The following is a 19,849-nucleotide window of genomic DNA, read 5'->3' as shown; positions in this document are numbered from 1 at the left end:
CCGGTAGCCAACGTGCTCTGCCTGAACTAAAGCCGCTGTGGGCGCTTTTATTTCCTGGGGAACACCAAAAGTGCGAGTATACTAAAGCAAGTTCAGAGTCAAAGACACAATGGCTCGAGAGAAAGATTGGGATGTCATCTTCGCAAACTGCTTCAAGTACCAGCCTGAGGGATGGGCGTTCTGGAAGAAAGTGTCCACAGCGAAGGTGCGGCCAGGCATGTGCGGTTACTTCGACTCGAACGGAGATTGGGCGCCAATTGTCGACATAACCGACAAAAACGCAGTCGAGAATGCTGGTTACACTTACATTGAAGGAGTCAGCGTTGCCCCCGACCCAGGAGACGAGCGATGGCCCCTGCGAAAGTCGGAAAATATGAGGCGGCTGGAGACGACGGTGGGAGCAAACGTGCAGTAAGTTCCTTCATGTCCTCTTAGCGGGTCGCCGCACTCGCACTCGCAACATTATATTCCTCGAGACATTCTGATTGTAATTCCAAAAGGACGGCAGCGCTTCCTGCCGGTGGAGGCGCCACAATCGGCTTCCGTAGGGAAGGTGAACATGGAGCCATGATGATCACAAAAGGCAACGTTGTCCATCATCAGGCTACCCCAGCCCACCTGCTGTACAAGTGGCTGGTGCAGAATGGCCGGGCCGTATTCAAGAACATCCCGAAGCTCAAAAGAGGTATCTGGCTCGTTACCAAGACTTACGTCACCGATATCCGCGCCGTGGCTCTCTTGACGGGCAACGAACGCAACGTGACTTTGAATGTGAATGCACAGGCTCTAGGCGTGGGAAATGTTGAGGCAACGACTGGGTGGTGGGACAGTCAGAAGTCTGAGGCGTGGGTCACACAAAATATGGTAAGTTCATTGATCTTTGTTCAAGTTTTGCAATACAAATATGCTACTGAAATTACAATTTTGCTGCGCCCAGACGACACAAGGAGGGTTGGTACTCGCAATGGATGGGCTATGGTGCGACGACCTCTGGTACACGTCTAACATCAAACCCGTGACGAAGAGGGAGAAGCAGAAATTTCTCGGTGGTGCCGGCCAAGATGTCACCATCACACCAGTGGTTGTCGACATGAGAGATGACAAAGATACAGTGGTGGAAATAGTTCCAGAGGTCAAGGGGACAGTCCCGGGGGTGGTAGTAGGCCTAGCGCCAATGCCTGATGACGATGACGATGACGATGACGACGAAGAAGGAGATGACGAAGATGGTGAAAGGGTGGTAGTATAGAATATGCCAGACTTGTAACATGCAATCTTGAGACAGCTGTTCCGAGCTCAGAACAGATCCGGGTGGGCTTGGGATCTTCCATTGTGCTTTGCAAAAATCTGTGATAACTTTAGCCTCTGCAGTATGCGAAACACTGGACTATTCGAACCAACTGATTGTGACAACATGAGATCTTTCATCAACAACAATCTCATGCCACGGTCTCCGTCTATCGCCAAGTGTGAAATGTCCGATTAAAACGGTGGGGACCGTGGAGAATCAGCCCAAGCAAGTGGAGATCCGTTGTCGATGTTCAACATTTGTGCTTTCTGGAAAAAGGCTTCCTTCCGGAATTTCACTTCATGCAGGAATGTGGAAAAATCCCATGGAAATGCAACAAACACTAGTCATGAAAAGGCAATGTAAAGAACGAAACCATGCCCCAACAGGCCCCTTATTGATGGCGGCCGGCATAAAAAGGTCCAAGGCCTTCCGCTGGCAAAGCAGGTCATGATAGTGAATAGATTCCCTCGCAAAACGATACGTCCACAACATGACAAGATTTACACTCGCGACGTTACAGACGTCTGCTGGGCCCAAGGCAGCCATCGGTGTGGGAGACAACTACTACCAACTATCCGAAATCTCGTCGAACAACAGATTGCGCGACGCCAGCGTCAAGTCCTTGCTGGAAAACTGGTCCAACTTGTTTCCAGACCTCGAAACTCTAGCTCATGACATTGCTTCTAATGTCGGTGGCGTCAGACCTCAACACGGAACCCCTTCCACGGAGGCAGACCTCCTCACCCCTATCATCTGGCCGAACAAGTTCATCTGCGTGGGTGCGAATTATGCGGATCACCTCAAAGAGATGGGATTGAGCACGACGAAGTGGAAGACCATGCCCTTTTTTCTCAGCCCTCCCACCACGTGTCTCGTGGGACCTGGTGAAACGGTCGAGATTCCCAAAATGACGAATCAATTCGACTGGGAGCTAGAACTCGCCATGGTTGTCGGTAAGCGTCTTCGAAACGCGACCGTGGAAGAGGCCAAGGGTGCCATCGCGGCCTACACCATCGGGTTGGACCTATCTTGTCGGGATTTGACAGTCGTCGGCGGTGATATTCCTGTCGATCTCGTCCGCGGAAAAGCACAAGACACCATGGGCCCGTGCGGTCCTTTTCTTGTACCCGCAAAATTCTTGCCGGACGTCACCAATCTCAAACTCACCCTCGATGTGAACGGGAAGCAAATGATGAACTCGTCCACGAGTGAGATGCTGTATTCGTGCGAGGAGATGTTGTCGGTCATGAGCGAGTTCATTACACTGGAGCCGGGTGATTTGATCTTCACAGGCTCCCCGGCTGGGTCCGCGGGCGCCCACGGAGGTTGCTGGTTGAAACCTGGGGACCAAATCCACGCAGAGATTGAAGGTATCGGTGCGTTCAATGTTCGAATGAAGCGGTGCTGAATGAGGAATCGGCATAGAGGAATGCACAATCAAGCAGATGGACATCCTTTGGCCTTCTGGAAAAGCTCCATGAAGACGCCACTTCCAATAGAATCTGCATCACCTCTTGATGTTGACGTGCTGACAAGGTAGCAAGCCAAGTGCCAGAATTCGGGTCCTGCGGTTTTTATGAAGCCACTCGCCTGCTGTTGTGCCGGGGTCATTTGAAGTACAGCCTCGTCCCATTTTACTCTCCAGAGCCGAAGCCCCCGTTGCAGCCGTTCCATGGAGGCTCCATTTCTCCTCGAGCTTCTGATAATCTGAAGAAACCCTAAATGTCTCTTGGGTCAGAATCACGTAACTATAGGCAGAGGTTCAACTCACCAAACATGACCGAAAACAGGTAACAAAGATTGAAATCTTCCATCGTTGAGAAACTATCATGTCGACCCTCGGCCAGGGCTAGGACAGTCTCGGGGAACCGGGGACAGCCTTTTGAGTTTTCGCAGCGTAAGATCTCACGACAACTTTCGAAACTCTCCGCCATGTACGCATCTTGAGAGCATGGTTGACTCAATTGGATTTCGTGAAAGAACAGACGAGGTGTCTGATCGTAAAATATTGTAAAGGCCACGTCAAGGTGAAAAATGCCGTAAACAAGACTGCGCAGTACAATCAGCAACAACGATGAGGAGGATCCGTGTTGGGACTCAGCCTTACCGTAGCCCAGACTCTCTCTCGGCCCAGGCTTTTGAGGCAACTAATTCGTCTTGGTCAAACGAGCTGTCGTAGTTGTAGCCACTCGAATTGTGTAATGACATTGTTCGAAGAGCCTGCCAGTTAGATTAGCATGATCAATAGATAACGATACTTCGTCCGATGACTAGGTAGGCATACAAATATAATCTGATTGAACCGCTCCGATCGTACTTGCTGCCGTTTCCACGTGCTCCCTTGACGCAACTGTAGTTGAGCCGCAGAAAACGAAGCTTGTAGTGCTTGCAGCGCACGACGTCGTCCGTCAGGGCCTTCTGAAGATATGCCAGAGGTAAGTTTCTCGAAATCTGGATCGTGGAATGCGAATTCCTCGGCCAAATCAAGCATCGACTGGGCCCCAGATACCTCGTCGGGTATCAAGGAGAACAACGCTCCAGTGAGTGTCATCACAAGAACTAGCGCCAGCGATGTATCCGCCACGTCGAAGGTCCTGCGATGCACCACGGGACTGTGACGGTTCCAGTGCCGGAAATAGAGCCCCAGAAACCTTTCGATGTTGGATTGTGTCATCATCATCATACCCAAAGCAAGATTGATACTCGGGGCATGTTCCGGATGATCGCGGGGAAGTGAGAGGGTCAGTTTTGTTAGAGACTCGGCAAATTCAGCAGGCAGATCTCTTCCCGTCAGATCGAAAGTGACCACGAATTCAATCTCTGCCTGTTGACTGGCTCGTATCAGACTTTGTGGTGACTGTTGCGTTTCTTGCAGGGGTAGAAACATTGTGGGTGAAAAGCTGGTGATGTCTAGGTCGTAGATTGGAAGCAATGACATGTCCGCACCGGCATCGAGTGTTCTGCTGTCTAGGGAAAGGTCGTCGGGTATGGACCACCGGGGAAGCCATTCATCTTGGAGACCGTTGTGCGAGTGGATGGAAGTGCACAATTCGCGCGCGTCTGTATCTGTGGTACCCTCGATTTCGCCCAGTATTCCCGACCCGCTATCAACTCGGACACTTTCATTGCCAACAACTATGTCATTTGAACGCTCAAAAGTATCTGTGAGTCCTCGGTACGGACTTGCCCAGTTCAATAAAAAAGGAATCGAGATTTTATGACTGTCTTTGTCTTCTTGGCTGGGGAGTTGTGAAGTCGTTAACTCTGAGCCGGACCGACTCTTCGGAATTATGTCATGCTGCTTTTCTGCTTGAATTCGAAGATACGAGCAGGTTTTATCCGAGAAGAGACAATTCGCGCAGGGCCAATCGAGATCACAAGAAGTTTTTAGTTTTGCGCAAGAATCGCATGCCTGCCTCCTGCGACCTCTTCGCAAACGCTGTGGGATTTGTCGTTGGCCTCGCTGCGGACAAGACTGATAATGTCTCCTGAGAACGTCCCTGTGCAAACGATCGATCAGCATGACAAGGCAATATCCTTAGTCAAGAAAGGGCTTTAAGACCCACGATCTATAAAACTGCTTCTGGCAGAACTCGCAGAGCCAAGTTGGCGTATCGCTCTCTTGAATACAACATCAGATTGTGCTTGAGCAACTGTACAACACAACACTTACTGCGCCGACTCTGTGATTTTTCTCGACAAGGGACTTTTGTACCGAATCGATGAGACGTCATTTCTGAACTGGAGGACAGAGAATCAAAGTGTGGTCAGGTTGATGCGGGGCCGACAGAGATAGCTACCCAACTATCGATCAGCATCCAAGTCTACATTTGATCACTTAGAGAGCATAACGAAATGAATATGCTGTGACAAGATTATGAAGCCCATTCTAGCGAAGTAACGAAGCTTCTCTTTCTCATCAGCCGGAGACTCCGAGTGCCAGGGACAATGGCCGACGAGGGTCTCTCAGCACCCCGCAAAAGTCCTCGTGCAAGAATCAGCGGGTCCGAGATAAGCGGGCCTATCCGGTCGTTGTTCAATTCAGAGAAGGAGCATTGATAGTATTGTCGACAACAAGTAGTTCCAGCCTATTGACCAGCAATTGTTCACTCGGTTTGTGTTCTACTCCCAGCACGGACCCTTACGAAACAACGGACTATACACCCTCGGCTCCCTCAGCCTGTCCTACAACTTGCTAAGGCATCGCCAGAGTCCTACGGAACTGATGATTATTCTCTGCATTTACGTGTGTGGTCCTCAACTTCTCTCCGCGTTTTCGCCCAAACTATGGATGCATTTCACCACACACCGGGAATTGTACACATGGCCAATCACCGCCAATTTCTGCCCGAGTCCCGGGGAGGCGACTTCTTTCTCTACACTCTGCTTCACCACCTCCTCCACGGGGAAGATGTTGTCTGGTGCGGAATGTTGACCGCTTATGGCTTTCAGAGCAATGTTTATATATATGCGTACAAGACACGGAGTGCTATATGAATACAACAAGGTGCTTTTGAAAGAACGATATTTTCCTTACACTCTCTCCCTATCGCACTCTGTGTGTGTCGCTCTCTCCTATTATTCGAATCCCTGAAGAATGTCAGTGGCCCCTCAGAGAATGATTCTCGACAGTGATCCTCGAAAAGAAATGGGCGAAGACGACCAGGTGGAAGTGGCTTCTCAGGGTGGTCCACTAGACGAGGAAAGCTTCAACTTCCACTTTGACCCCGAGGTCGACAGGAAAGCCGTTTACAAACTGGATCTGTTACTGCAACCCATCTTGTTCGGCACCTTTATCCTTTTGTTGTTGGACCGAGCCAACGTCGGCAATGCCAGAGTCGCTGGTCTACAAAAGGATCTTCGCCTGACCGATCATCAATTTCAGATATGTATGTTTCCTGTTTTGTCTCCTGTTCTGTGTTTGTTGATGCTAAAGCCCGTGGACCAGCATTGATGGTTACATTCATCCCCTACATTCTCATTGAGCTTCCAAGTGCCATGGTCTTGAGATTGATCGGGCCTCGCTGGATGCTCCCGGGTCTTTGCATCTGCTGGGGCATCGTAACCACCCTCGAGAGTCTGATACAAAACTATGCCGGATTTATCGCTTGCCGATTTTTCATCGGCTTGTGTGAAGGTGGTGTCTTCCCAGGTTACGTTGTTGTGTTGGCCGAGTTCTATCGGCGCCACGAGATCCAAAAGAGAATTGCCATCCTCTACTGCGCGGCTGCTTTGGCTGGAGCTTTTGGTGGCCTTCTGGCAGCGGCGATCGAACAAATGGACGGCCTCGCCGGTCTCGCTGGATGGCGCTGGATCTTTCTCATTGAAGGCCTCTTCACCGTCTGCTGGGGTTTCGCAACTCTTTGGATCATGCCCAGCACTCCGAGGGATGTCATCACTTTCACAGCAGAGCAGAAGGAATACTACGTCAAAAGGATGGCGGTCGACAAACAGACGAAAGCAGAAGACGATGCCAAGGTCACAGCACGCGACATCCTTGCATGTTTGACGGAACCTCACTTCTTAATGATCGCCGTCATGTCATTTGCCGTGGGTGCCGTGGCTCAGGGAGTCTCGTACTTTACGCCGTCGGTGGTCCAAACTTTCGGATACAGCAAGACCGCGACGCAGCTTCTGACGGTCCCACCGTTCACGTTTGCCCTCGTAATTACGCTTGTGGCGGGTTATGTGGCGGATCGATACCGCCGGCGCGGCTTGGTCGCCATTGTTACCGCCGCTCTTGGAGCCATTGGTTGTATCTTGAACTTCTCGGGCACATCTCTCCAGTACAGGTATACGGGACTGTTCTTCCTGATTGCGGGCATCTACTCGTGTGCGCCGACCATCCTTGCCTGGCTCCCAAACAACATGGCAGCCTACGGTAAACGATCAACCGCCGTTGCGGTCGGCTTCATGGTCAGCAACTCCGGAGGCATCCTAGGTGTGTGGATATACCCGACAAAGGACGCTCCAAGGTACCTCCCCGCCACCAGTGCCAACATCGCACTTCTCGCCACGGTGATCGTTCTCTCTGTGGCACAAATATTCCTCCTCAAACATCTCAACAAGAGGAAGATCGATGGACGAGAAGAACTACTTCACGGTCGTGAGCATCTGTCATTCGAACGGCAGATGAAGGAATTAGGGGACCATCATCCGGATTTCAAGTACACGTTGTGAAGCACGATGTCTCATCCAGGAGGTGCGAGCAGAAGTGACGATATGGTACCCAGCTTGGACTGGTCAATATCACAACTTTCTATAACTTTCTATGTCTTTGTCAAAAAGAAAAAAAGTGTTTAAATACAAGTTTGACCTATATTCAAAGCATCCCAAGAACCTCATATCGTCTAGGAAACTTGCCACCATCTGTGACCTTTGCTAAGCTGGTGTACGTGCTTCGTTAGTTTTTGTTGAAACAGAAATACGTATGATCTGTGCAACAATTACCAATATTCATCTTCTACCCTTTTTACCTTTCCTCCTTTCTCACTTGTTGCGGAATTACTTTGATCCATTTTGTACTGTCTTCTGTCTGTACTTCCCTATGCCTTTGGATCCGCAACCAGATCACCCAACCAGTACTCGTCCTTGTCGGGGTGATCCGTCCACTCGTGCTCCTCGTCGTCGACGTAGAGTCGGACGTGCTTGCCGTCGGGGTCCTCACAGGCCATGACCCAACCTTTGATGCCCGTGATGATTTTGCTTCGTGGTACTCCGTTCGAGTCCAGCCAGGCGGCCCACTCTTCCAGGTCGGCTCGAGTGCCGACTCCCCAGGTTACCGGGTCCCAACCCCTCTGGGCCTCGGCCTGTTTGGGGTGGTACCTCGCCTCGACGATGACCTTTGTGGGGGAATGTTCGAACATGACCGCGAACAATTTATGTTCGGGGGTGTAGTGGTGATACTGAGGCAGAGGCGTAAAGGGCAAAACTTTGGTGTAAAAGTCGTGGCACCTCCACAAATCGCTCGTCGCCAATTTCAAATGGTTGATTCCGTTGAATGAACGTTTGCCGTCGGGCCTTTTGATACTTTTGGAGGGAGTCGAGACTTGTTCATTTTCATTTGTGGCGGTGTCGATATTGTTGGTGTTGTTGTTCGTGGTGGCCATGACGAATATACAAAATGTCGCCCTTGCTTCTAAGTTGGAGTTCAAATCCTCGTAGTCTGCTTGAATGTTAATATTCTCCCTCTGGTATATCACTCGGTATGACTTCCACCAATATGTTTTTATATCTCGAAAACTTGACACAACACTGGGTTGTTGGATAAGATGGCTTCTCACCTCAGCCGAATCCGCGGGACCCGGGGAGAAGGAGGAGCCGCAATCTAAAGACTGCATGTGGATTTAGTCCTACTATCCCAGACCCAATTCAAATACGTCTGGATGTGCAATGTGGATTTAGCCCGACTACCATTACGGCTTCTCCACACACCAAAAAATGCCGGGGAATACGGAGTGGCGTTTGCAATAATCTTCATGAGATGCAATAATGGCATAGGATTCCGCTTAACGGAAGAATACCGTCATGCCAGGACGTGAGGAGACAAAACCTGTGATGCCGAAGATTTCACTTGTCGCCAATGCGACTGTACGTGCAATGATTTAATGTACTATAGCCACTAGGGAGGTCAGCGCTTTCGCTGTCGACTAATAAACAACCACACCTCTATTGGATTTCAGAACGTTCAGAACATTCCAAGATGCAACTAGACATAGTCATCATCGGAGCTGGCCTCGGAGGACTCTCGGCCGCGATCTGCCTGGCAAGGAAAGGCCACAAAGTCAAGGTGCTGGAGAGAAATGCAGGTCTTTCGGAATACGGCGCAGGCATCCAACTCAGTCCCAACGCGACAAGGATACTTGATTCATGGGGCTTGAGCTCGGAGTTTCGAGAGTACTGTAACCTCCCGGCATGGTCGGTGGCCAGGAGATACAATGACAACGCCAAAATCGGCATGAGCTCCCAAAATCCAGATGCGTCCGAGATATACGGGCACCCGTGAGTATTGTACTATCAGTCCCAAAAGTAACAGAGATCCAACATGGCAAGATACTGGCAGATTTACCGGCCGGATTGTCAGCGGATTTTGGCCGACGGGGTTCGAAAGGCTGGTGCCACGATTGAATATAGCAGTGAGCTCCAGAAGGTGGATGCGGAGCAAGGCAAAGTCCACCTGATGGACGGAAGAACAATCGAAGCAGATCTTGTTGTGGGTGCCGACGGTAAGCGCACTCTTTTCCTGGAATCGTGTTCTGATTGCTAATGGTGCCAGGCATACGATCAAAGACGCGGGGATTCATCATCGGCAATGAGAAGATAGAACCAGTCCCACTGGGAGAATTCAACTATCGTGCCATGATACCAGCCGAGGCAATGCTGAGAGACGAAGACACGGCAAAGCTGATGGCTAGTACAGAAACCCATGCATGGTTCGGACCAGGTCGATTCATTGTCGGCTATGCGATATCGAATAACAGGTTTTTCAATCTCGCCATGGTGTCACCAAGGGACGACGACACGCCAGTGACATCGTGGAATCAGCCGGGTGACATCGAAGAGCTCCGAGCCGAGTTCAGCACTTTCAACCCCCTCGTACGAAAGTTGACTGGTTTCGTAGAGAAATGTGCAAAGTGGACGATAGCTGAGATCCCCGAGCTAAGCACATGGTCAAGCCGGTCTGGTAGGACAGTGCTCCTTGGCGACGCGGCGCATGCGATGTCACCACACGCGGCACAGGGGGCTGCCATGGCTATGGAAGATGCAGCCGTGCTCGGCGAGCTCCTATCCAGGCTGAACAGCCTAGACGATCTTCCTTGTCTCGCCGGCCTGTATGAACGACTTCGGAAGCCGCGTGTAGCTCGTGTTGCGACGATAGCGAAGGACAATGGTAGTTCCTGGATGTTGCCCGATGGACCTGAGCAGGTAGCTCGTGATGATCGGTTCAGGAAGGTTACCGACGATTATATGCGTGGACTTCGTGAGGTCGGTCGCGAATTGATGGTGGCAAAACTGAGAGTGCCAGCGGACATGGATGCGAGGTGGCCGCAGCCTGCCGTGATGATGTGGCTGTATGGCTACGATGCGAGTGAGGCGATCCAGGGTTCCGAAAATAGTAAATGGTAGATCGAGATGCTGTTCCGCACGGTCAGGCCCCCATGTACTCATTTGGTTTCTCACAGATCCCTGTTGAGAGTCCACCAGTGTATCAGTCACGGGTATTGGCACGATCTTCGCTCGATCTCACACATCTAAAACTATATTCGTGGGAGACCAGCTCTCTGTGCCTTGCACGAGGTCCAGACTCCACGGCCAGTCTTCGAATATACTGGTGGTCAACTGAGAAGGTATGGTTCTCCGTGCGTCAGGATGCCGCAGATCGTGATAACTCGGACTCGCGGAGTTAGGCCGAGGACTTGGCTCGCCCGTAGCGAAAATACGCAGCTGATTCCAGTAGTCGTCGATTTGCGCCACCAAGTCCCGCAGGCGCTGAGCGTTGATTGCTGAATGGATACCATGATCGAGATTCTCCAACAATTGTGCGAGCGACAGTAAGACAACTCTGACCTGCTGATACGCCATATCGCTGAGAGGCTCCTCAAGAACACTGCCCAGGATGGCGCCAATTCCAGCAAGGTGGTGAAGAAGTGGTGAACTGATTGCTCTTAGATAAGATACCGGAATACACATGAATGCATCCACGACTTCGCTTGCTATTTTGCAGCGTTCCTCGATAGTACCTCCACCCGACGCAAACAACATCATTCGAAGCAGCTGGACTGTGGCAGTGATGTTGGCGGCCTGAAATCCATATCGATCACTACAAAGATTATTGGTTGTCCACGCTCCTCATCAGAAAGAATCTTACCTGGAAGGATTGCATGTCACTTCTGGAAATTCCTTGAAGCAACCCGGAAGATTACCGTATAAGGTCATGATGGAGTCCCGGACAGAAGTAGGGGAAGGGGCGGTCTTGTCACCAAACATATCGCTGAGAAACGTCCTCTTGTGCCGCTTCTGGTCACGAAAGTTGGTAATCACGTGCTCCAGAACCCGATACAAATCGGTCGTGAAGTTCCAGCCACAAAGCCAACTACTACTTTTCACCTCACCCCATCTACCACCTGGGCTTGGTCCAATGTCAACAGGAGACGACGCTGGTTGATTGTAGCCGAGGTCATTGAAGAGCTCGTCGTCCAGCTCCGTAGTGTATGCAACATTGACTTGTTGTTCCCGGCACCGTGTGACACCATTCCAGATGATGGATGAATAGACTTCCAAGGTGTACATCGACCAGAACTACGGATCGGTTAGCCACAGTGTCACACGCTAGATCATAAGTCTCACCAGGCGTCGTCTCTCCTCCGTCTCAATAATACCAATGTCTTTGGGCCAATTGGATTCATTGTGAAAACCATCCATGGCAGCGAAAGTGTGGTATTTGCCTAGAAAAAGTTGCATTTCACGGATTTTGCCATACTGAATGGCCGTGAGGGCAAGTAAAGCAAAGCATCGCAGCGTATTGAATGGATGAGCTTCTACGGAATCTTCACAACCGGCACTATAGCGGATCGCAGCGTCATAGAATGTCTCTGACGGCGTTTCGGATAATTCTTGAATATCCCAAGCAGGATTAAAGATTGCTTGATCGCGGACCCGAGCAGAGACGAGTGCGCAGACTGCCATAGTCACAGGGAACAAGTCCTTGTCTGTAGTATAGTCGCCTCTCGATATCTGCAAAATACTGTCAGCGATGTGCAATAACACAAGCAGTCATCAGCAAGAACACCCTGCCACAGTGAGACATACCCTTCGGATATATGTCGGCCGGTGAAAGAGAGGGAAGATCGGATATACTATTTCAAAGTAAACCTCGACAAGACTCATGACGACAGCCTGACTGGCTAGGGTGGGAGCCTTCCATGGCTGGGAAGCCGATTTTGGATGCGCTGGGAGCTGTCAGCAATCGAGTACCATAGTCCAGGGAATACCGTAAGGCAGCGTCGTAGATAGTTGCAAACTTCTCGAAACCCCGACAAAGGCAGCATTGCCAATCATTTCTGTCAAAACATACCGTTTGCGGAGCCGAGGTTCCGGGGCGGTGGGATAGGTGAGTCCGCTCCAGCTCCAGACCTGGGCTTCGCGCCCCTTTTTTTGATTGCTCGGTCGTAAGTACATGGCTGGCCGAACTCAATGCACCTTTGGCACTGCAAGCCATCAGGGTTGACGCATCGAATGTTGCGTTTGTGGCAGTAATCACACGCTCGTGTGATCCGCCTCGCCCTGCTCGCTCGGTGTTCGGAAGACGGCATGAATCGACGTCAATGCAGATCTGTGGGATCGCTTGACTTCACATGCTGCAGGATCGAAGAGAACTGAGCTACAACAGGATAGAAGCCAGGGTGTATTACACTCTGCGGATATTGTACTGAAGCGAAGGAGAAATGGACGTGGTCTGGAGGTCGTGTCGTGTCGTCTGCAAGGCGACTGTCCAGACTCGGCACAGTTGCCGCTCAAGTCGCGAACGTGATTATATCGCCTGTCACGTGCCCTTGAGCGTCACGTGCTAACCCCAGGTATTTCTGTGGATTTGTTCCTCCTACATCTTTGAATTCTAGATTGCACCGGCCATCAATTTATTTCTTTAGCAAGAACAGTATACATGCGGTATCGAAGTTAATACGCTCGAGAATGGTCCTCCTCTAGACGTAAAGACATCCCTCTCTCCTCTATGAGCTCCTAACTACACCAAAAATAAAACCTGCTCACCACTTGTTATCAAAGACTTTGCCGTTCACATAATTCACCAAGTCCTTGACAGGTTCCAGATGATTTCTGCCCGCGCCAAAATCCATTCCGTGCTTCATCACTTTCCGATAATTCGTGCCAGGACTCACTTTTCCCAGCACAAACTGTCTCTGCGTCTCGACCCTGCTCGGTACCTGGATACTCCGTCCCACGATCGCCTCCATCCCTTGCCACGCGAAGGTGATGGCCTCCTTCGCGTCCGCTGGGATGCCGGCCTCGTCGAGCATCACGATTTTGGTTTCGGGAAAGGACTTTTGCATGTAATTCGTGATGTTTGGGTTCTTCGCACCTCCGCCGCACATGAAGATTTCTGTCAGAGGACCGTACCCCTGAGGCATGTACCTGTGATAATGGTCGACGATGGCTTGGGCTGTGATTCGAGTTATCGTCGCGACGATATCGTTGGGTGACAAGCCTTTGGCCTGACCTTTTTTGATGAGGTCGTGAGCAATTGTGTCCCTGAACACCTCCCGTCCTGTCGTCTTTGGTGGTTCGAGGCTAAAGTATGGGAACGTCTGCAGGAACTCGTCCACCATCTCCTGGTCCACCGTCCCTGTAGCACCCATGGCGCCGTTCTTGTCATACTCGCGTTCTCCGTTGGTGAAATACCGTACTGCCGCATCGATGAAGACGTTCCCGGGGCCAGTGTCGAAATCGAAAAATTCTGGGTTTAACTTGCCGTCTTTGTCCGGAGGAATGAAGCAGACATTCGCTATGCCGCCGATATTTTGACAAGCTCTGAGTCTGGTAGGGTGGTGAAGGACAAGCGAGTCAAAAAATGCGATCAAGGGCGCTCCCTGTCGACCGGCCGCTTGGTCTGAGACCCGGAAATCGGTGACCGACGTGATTCCTGTTCTCGAGGCGAGGAATGACCCCTCAGCCATGGTCAGGGCGGATTTAATTTGACCTGGCTCCGGCATGCTGAGCAACCAAATTGTCTGGCCGTGCGATCCAAGAGCATCAATGTTCTCAAGAGGAACACCCTGCTTTTCAGAAAACTCTTTCACCGCAGCAGCGAATGTCTCACCCAGCAAGACATTAACCTCGGAGAGCTCTTCGGGAGTGGTTCTGTTGTGCAAGATCATTTCCATCACCCGCTTTTTGATCTTGGGCTCGAGCGGCACTTCGTCGTACGCGAGAAGCTCAAAGTGCATCGGCGACTCCGGTGATTCTTGTCTGAACCGGCATAATGCGCAATCGATACCGTCCATTGAAGTCCCGGAATTCAGTCCGAGCACCGTCAAATCAAGTCCTTTCTCATGGCGACCGTTAGCGAGGCCCTTGCTGATGCCGTTGGTGTGGCCATTAGTGAGGCCATTGGTAAGGCCATTCGGTGAAGATTGTGACATGACTTTTGTCTGTGTGTTGTTAGGGTGTCGACATCCAGATCCAAAAAACTGTAGGTGCTGGAACGTGAATACTTAATAAAACAAAGACCCTCGCGGAAAGCCGATCGAATTGTCGTACCCTTGCCAATGGTGGACAGGGATTGCGACCAGACTAGAGTGTTGTTTCGATCCAGACTGACTATCAGTGCTCCCCTTCCCCTTACCTGCGGAGGTTTGGTTCGAACTGGCGTGGTGGGTGCGTGCGGCGCTCCAAAAGTGAGATTCGGCTAAATGGCAAAATGGGTGGGTTTGCCACCCAAGATGACAAGTCCGAGAACTTTTTCTTGCGTTTTTCCCCAGGGGACTCTTTCCGGGGGCTACTCCGTAGGAGGTTATGTCAGAAGACCATCAGTGGATTTTCTGATATCGTCAATGATATTGATGATGTAGCTACGTACGGAAGAGGGCGCAATGGTTCCCAAGTATTTTATCACGGGAAGCCCGAAGCAAAGAAAAAAGAACAAATCCCCACTTTAGAAGGAATCGGTTTTTAGTATCTTATTTTTTTTCTCGATAGAGGAGAGAGGTAATGAAGTGAATACGTTGTTATTTTTCTGGGCAAGGGATGGGCAGAAGGGAGGGGGGAAGAGGAGGAAGCATTCTTGTTTGCGCAGTGAAATGCGATGCCGGGACGATTCTGTCTTGTTTCTTTGCTCGCTTCAGTGAATTTGCCGTCGAGCACATAAGCCGTGTAGCTTCGACCTGAGCCATACTGAGAGGGCGCGAGAATAATTTCAAACCACAACCGCGTGTAGGAAAAACATAGCTTCGAATTTTTGCTGAAAAGACTTGTGACTATTAACAGGCGTCGCACGAGAAATCACAGAATGCTTTGAAAGGGCTTATGGACTTGTAGAAGCTCGAATGACTTTTTCAATCAGGTATTGATTATATAACATACACTATCTACTCGAGACAACATTGTCCGCGATAGCCTCTAGCCGTCCACAACCCTTTTCCTCCTATCCACATGAGTAGACCTCCCCTTTCAAGCATTCCCCTTGCGTCTAGAGTGATGATTTGTCGGTCGATGACTCGACATGATCCTTTTCGGTGTCAGTCTTGACACGACCGTGTTCAAGATTGCTATGAGCAACGCGCGTCGGATCCAAATTGTCCTCGCCGTCAACTTCGTCAAGGAGCTTTCTGGCTGCGACGGCAATGTTACCGCCAGCCTCGGCAACACGGCGATTATACTCGGCCATGTTCTTGCTGACCAGTGGGGAGTCACTGGTGAAGAGAAGGTCGACTTCTTCGAGAGAGCGACCTGCAGTCTCGGGGTAGAAGAGGTGGATGATGGGCATGACGACAATGTTCATGCATCCGAAGAAGATGAAAGACCACCACCCGATGTTGCCCAGCATGATGGGGATGACAAACGTCGTCACGCCACAGCCGATGGCCCACCCTAGAATGGTGAAGGAGTAGCCCTTTGCTCGGACTTCCTGGGGCCAGATCTCGGTGCCGTAGATCCAGCACGGAACAATGTTGAACATGGTGAAGAAGAAGACAAAGGTGAAGGTGAAGGAAGACGCCGCGGTCCCCAGAGCCTGAGATTCAGAGGGGTCGGAGGTGACTCGATCCTGGGATGTTTTGATGAGTGCCGCCACCAGGAACAACGACACACCCTGAATCAAGAAGGAAATCTGGAGACACATTCTGCGGCCAATGCGGTCGATGACGAGTGCTGCCGCGGCCGTGCCGATGACGCCAAAGGTGTTGAGAAGGCCAGACATCCAAGACGCCTTGTAGGAGTCGAAACTGGCGAGTTCAAACAGCTTGGTGGCCCAGGAGACCATGACCAGGATACCGGTCCACTGCTGGATCTGCTGGAGAGCGAATCCGAGGACGGCGCGACGGCCAAGGTGAAGCTTTCCCGAATAGCGACCCCCAAGGGCAATATTGACATAATTGTTTCGTTTGTGGTAGGATGCCTCGACTACGGCGTTGATCAATTCCACCTCTCTCACAATGTCCGGATCAGATGCGTCCTTGTCACCACGGATTTTGCAGAGGATGTCAATCGCTTCCTTGGTTCGACGCTGTGCCATGAGCCACCTGGGAGATTCTGCAACACAAACCTGTTAGATTTCGTCGCCATCACAGTCAAAACATTGGCGACTCACCTGGAACAAAGGGGATAGCCACAGTGACTATCAACATGGGAATGCACATGAATCCCAGTGGAAAGCGCCATCTGAACGCGATGTTGTCGTTGCGAATGCCAAAGTTGATCCAGTTGGCGAGGAAAATACCGAGAAAGTTGGAGACAAAGACCAGAGAGAAGGTCGATCCACGGTCGTGAGCCTGGGTCAATTCCGACACCCATGAGAGAATGATGTTGTTGATGAAGCCTATCCCAAGACCGGAGATGACTCGGGCGCAGATGAACATGTTGGCATTGATCGAACCACATTGCAGGGCAGAACCCAAAAGAGAGAGGAGGGCTCCGAGGAAAGCCGCCTTCTTTCTTCCGAGCTTGTCACCAAGCCATCCACCAATAAAGGCACCAAACATCGCTCCGAAGTAATACGCCGCAGCGAGGCCGCCCTGCTTTGTGGTTTGGGTGACGGTATCGCCGTGACCAATATCGGACATGGCGATGAAACCAGGGGTGCCGGAGACACTGCCGTAGACACCCTGGTTGTACCCTTCATAGATCAGGGCGACAGCGCTGAGGAGATTGAGCAAGAGCAAGACCCCCTTGCCAGGAAGGGCACGCCATGGTTCGAAACCCATTGTGCTCGGACGTTGAGTGAAAGGAGATCAATGGATGGAGTCGGTGGGTTTTGTTTGAAGAAGTGCAAATATGAAAAGATTGTGACGTCCTAGGACACTGGAGATCATCGACATGTATATATACGTATCCCAAGGGGGATCAGTATTATTTCAACCCGACCTCCATATGGGATGGTGACCCGCTCAATGCCCGAATTCTGGAGACCCGCGTTGTCCCTTGTCAAGATCTCGCGTGGCAGGCCATGCACTACGAATGACTTCTCCCCACGACTTTTGCGATCAAACCTGCAAATTTGGGAGAAGAAGAAATCATGGAGTTTAGCTTAATGCGGAGGCTTGTGCCACTGTCAATGTTGACATGGGCCGATGAGGCTAAATGGCTAAATGGTAGAATTGAACCCGGTTGAACTTTTGCCGTGGTATGATTGGCAACCCAAGAGAATGGGACAGAATGATGTGGAGAGGGCAAGGTCATCTGCTAGTCAAGGCCTGATAGTGGCCGGGGAAAAGAACCCACAGTCCATTTTTCCGAAGAGCGACTTTGCCAAATCAATTGAGCATCTTTCATTTCTTTCTATCAACAACCTCTCACCATGGGGAGTAATTGATGCTGGAGATGGAATCAGGGAGAAGAATCTTGTCTTTTTTCGGCTAAACGCTGTCTAGCACCAGCATCCTGCATACATCAAACCATCTCAAGGATACGAACCATCTCGTGGCCAGACCTAGAATCAGGCAATCAATGAGAATTATCTCTTCACGTTCGGGCAGGCCGGTCCTCGAGAACATTCTCGTTGACAGCTGCGAGAACGTCACCAGTAAAACGAGGCAAGAAGCCGGCCGGATTGACATACGTGTCTGGCCCCCTTCTATCCAATTCTTCATTTACTAGCTTTCTACAAGACATATCTGAAGCGTTGCTCCGTGGCGGCGAAGCCCAGCTCGTACTCTCCGTCACGTTCGACATTTTCAGTTTTATCATTGGCACCGAGGGCGATGTCGGCTGCGGCATTCTCCAGCTTCGCGTTCTCCTTGACCAGCGCCCATCGTAAAACCAAAGTTGCCAAGAAACACGCGATGCAGAAGCAAGCGTTCGCGACCATGGCGGCCAGGTACCGAGGACCCATCTCCTGCAAGTACATGTAAGGACTGTAGATCTGGGCGATGTTCCCGAAGGTGTTGATGAGAGCGATGGCGGCGCTGCGCTTCTCCACGGGCCGCGGCAAGGTGGAAGATATCCAGGCCAGGGCGACATTGTAGCTGCCATAGACACCTCCGAGCATGAGAAACAGACTCAAATATCGCGCGGCGAGGGCCATGCTGGCCGTCGCGATGATGAACCCGGCCATGGCGAGCGAGATGGGCGCGACGATGTGCATGGACCGCTCGGAGAAACGATCGCTGGAGTAGGAGACGGCCAGCGCCATGACCGCAGCAAAGATGTACGGCGGCGCAACGAGCAGGAGCGTCTCGATCTTGCCGTAGCCAAAGTTCTTGACGAGGGTGGGAATGAAGGAGGTCACTGCTCCGGCACTTGTCTTGGTGATGATGATCAGAGCAAGCAGCCAGACCTTGTAGTCGGACACCGCCAGACGCACCCCCAGTAGCATACTTCCTCTCTCGGTGTCGCGTGTCCCGTTCATATCTTGCAAGCGTCGGATCGCGATGGCTCGCTCCTGAGGGCTCAAGAATTTCGTGTTGTGCGGAAAGTCTGGCAGGATGAGCATCGCAGCTAAGGCGACGAAGACGGTGATGGAGGCTTCAATTATGAACAACCATCTCCATGCAGTAATTCCCAGGGCGCCGTCCAGGCCAGACTGAATTCCCGCGCCGACGAGGCCGCCAAGACCGCCGGCCAGGAGAGAACCGGTGTAGAGGACGGACGTCCGCAGCGCCAGCTCCTTGCGGGTGTACCACGAACTCAACAAGAACAGCGAGCCAGGAAAGTATGGGCCTTCCACCACTCCGAGAAAGAGGCGCACAACGACCAATCCGCGGAAGTCGTGGGTGACGGCGCTCAAGCCCGATATGATTCCCCAGGCGGCCATGCAAGCCGGCTAGATAATGCATCAGCGTCAAAATTCAGGACATTCGAGATGTCATAGCCTAAAGACATACCAGATAGAAACTCGGTCGAACCCTCGTGAGAATCAGATTTGACGGTACCTGTATGGCCAGATAGCCGGCGAAAAAGACCGAGATGCAGGTGTTGAATTCCGATCCCTTCAGGTCGAGGTCTGCTTCAATGCCGAGTACTCTGGCATTGGCCAGGGCATTGCGGTCGAGGTAGCTATGAAGATGAAAACAGTATGTCAGATACCGATCACGGCGCACGGTGAAGAAACGGAGAAGCTGGATTCACTCACTTCAACACAATGATGGTACACAATATCGGCATCAATCGCAGGTCGATCTTGCGTACGAACATCCGCTCAGCAGCGGCATAGTCTTCGAGGGAGAGATGACTTAGCTCTCCCGGCAGGGTGAATTCTGCCTCTAACTGGGTGGCCAGCTCGACTTCGTCTTTTGACATGACGGATGTGTATTTCGCCTCGTTGGATGGCAGGAAGCGTCTCACAAAGTCTTGAAAGAGACTCCATCTTTTATAGGCACTCTCCTGAAC

At 51.3% G+C, this 19,849-nt stretch overlaps 4 protein-coding genes across 5 annotated transcripts; 1 reads left to right on the top strand and 3 right to left on the bottom strand.

Annotated features, from left to right (window-relative positions):
- Positions 1-2,728: 2,728 nt before the first annotated feature.
- Positions 2,729-4,229, bottom strand: PV06_03908 (uncharacterized protein; the record flags this gene model as incomplete). Its single annotated transcript, XM_016404734.1, has 4 exons — positions 2,729-3,009; positions 3,063-3,340; positions 3,399-3,511; positions 3,576-4,229. The coding sequence occupies 4 exons, from the start codon at positions 4,227-4,229 to the stop codon at positions 2,729-2,731; spliced, it is 1,326 nt and encodes a 441-aa protein (XP_016265739.1).
- A 4,598-nt stretch (positions 4,230-8,827) lies between these two features.
- PV06_03906 lies at positions 8,828-12,720 on the bottom strand. Of its 2 annotated transcripts, XM_016404731.1 has the most exons (5): positions 12,366-12,720; positions 12,101-12,240; positions 11,639-12,025; positions 11,160-11,590; positions 8,828-11,111 (listed from the first exon to the last, which is right to left on the bottom strand). In XM_016404731.1, exons 1-5 carry the CDS (start codon positions 12,601-12,603, stop codon positions 10,535-10,537), a joined length of 1,773 nt encoding a protein of 590 aa, XP_016265736.1. In that variant the 5' UTR covers positions 12,604-12,720; the 3' UTR covers positions 8,828-10,534. The 2 variants fall into 2 exon arrangements, with proteins under 2 accessions (XP_016265736.1, XP_016265737.1); XM_016404732.1 differs by having other exon boundaries at positions 12,101-12,720.
- Positions 8,994-10,417, top strand: PV06_03907 (uncharacterized protein; the record flags this gene model as incomplete). Its single annotated transcript, XM_016404733.1, has 3 exons — positions 8,994-9,292; positions 9,344-9,516; positions 9,567-10,417. The coding sequence occupies 3 exons, from the start codon at positions 8,994-8,996 to the stop codon at positions 10,415-10,417; spliced, it is 1,323 nt and encodes a 440-aa protein (XP_016265738.1).
- Positions 12,721-17,892: 5,172 nt separating the features above from the next.
- Positions 17,893-18,623, bottom strand: PV06_03905 (uncharacterized protein). The gene has a single exon (XM_016404730.1). The coding sequence runs from the start codon at positions 18,491-18,493 to the stop codon at positions 17,984-17,986; it is 510 nt and encodes a 169-aa protein (XP_016265735.1). The 5' UTR covers positions 18,494-18,623; the 3' UTR covers positions 17,893-17,983.
- Between the last annotated feature and the right edge of the window lie 1,226 nt (positions 18,624-19,849).

The sequence above is a fragment of the Exophiala oligosperma genome (assembly GCF_000835515.1).
Source record: "Exophiala oligosperma strain CBS 72588 unplaced genomic scaffold supercont1.3, whole genome shotgun sequence".
NCBI classification, from domain to species: domain Eukaryota; kingdom Fungi; phylum Ascomycota; class Eurotiomycetes; order Chaetothyriales; family Herpotrichiellaceae; genus Exophiala; species Exophiala oligosperma.
This window is presented reverse-complemented; position numbering and strand designations above follow the sequence as displayed.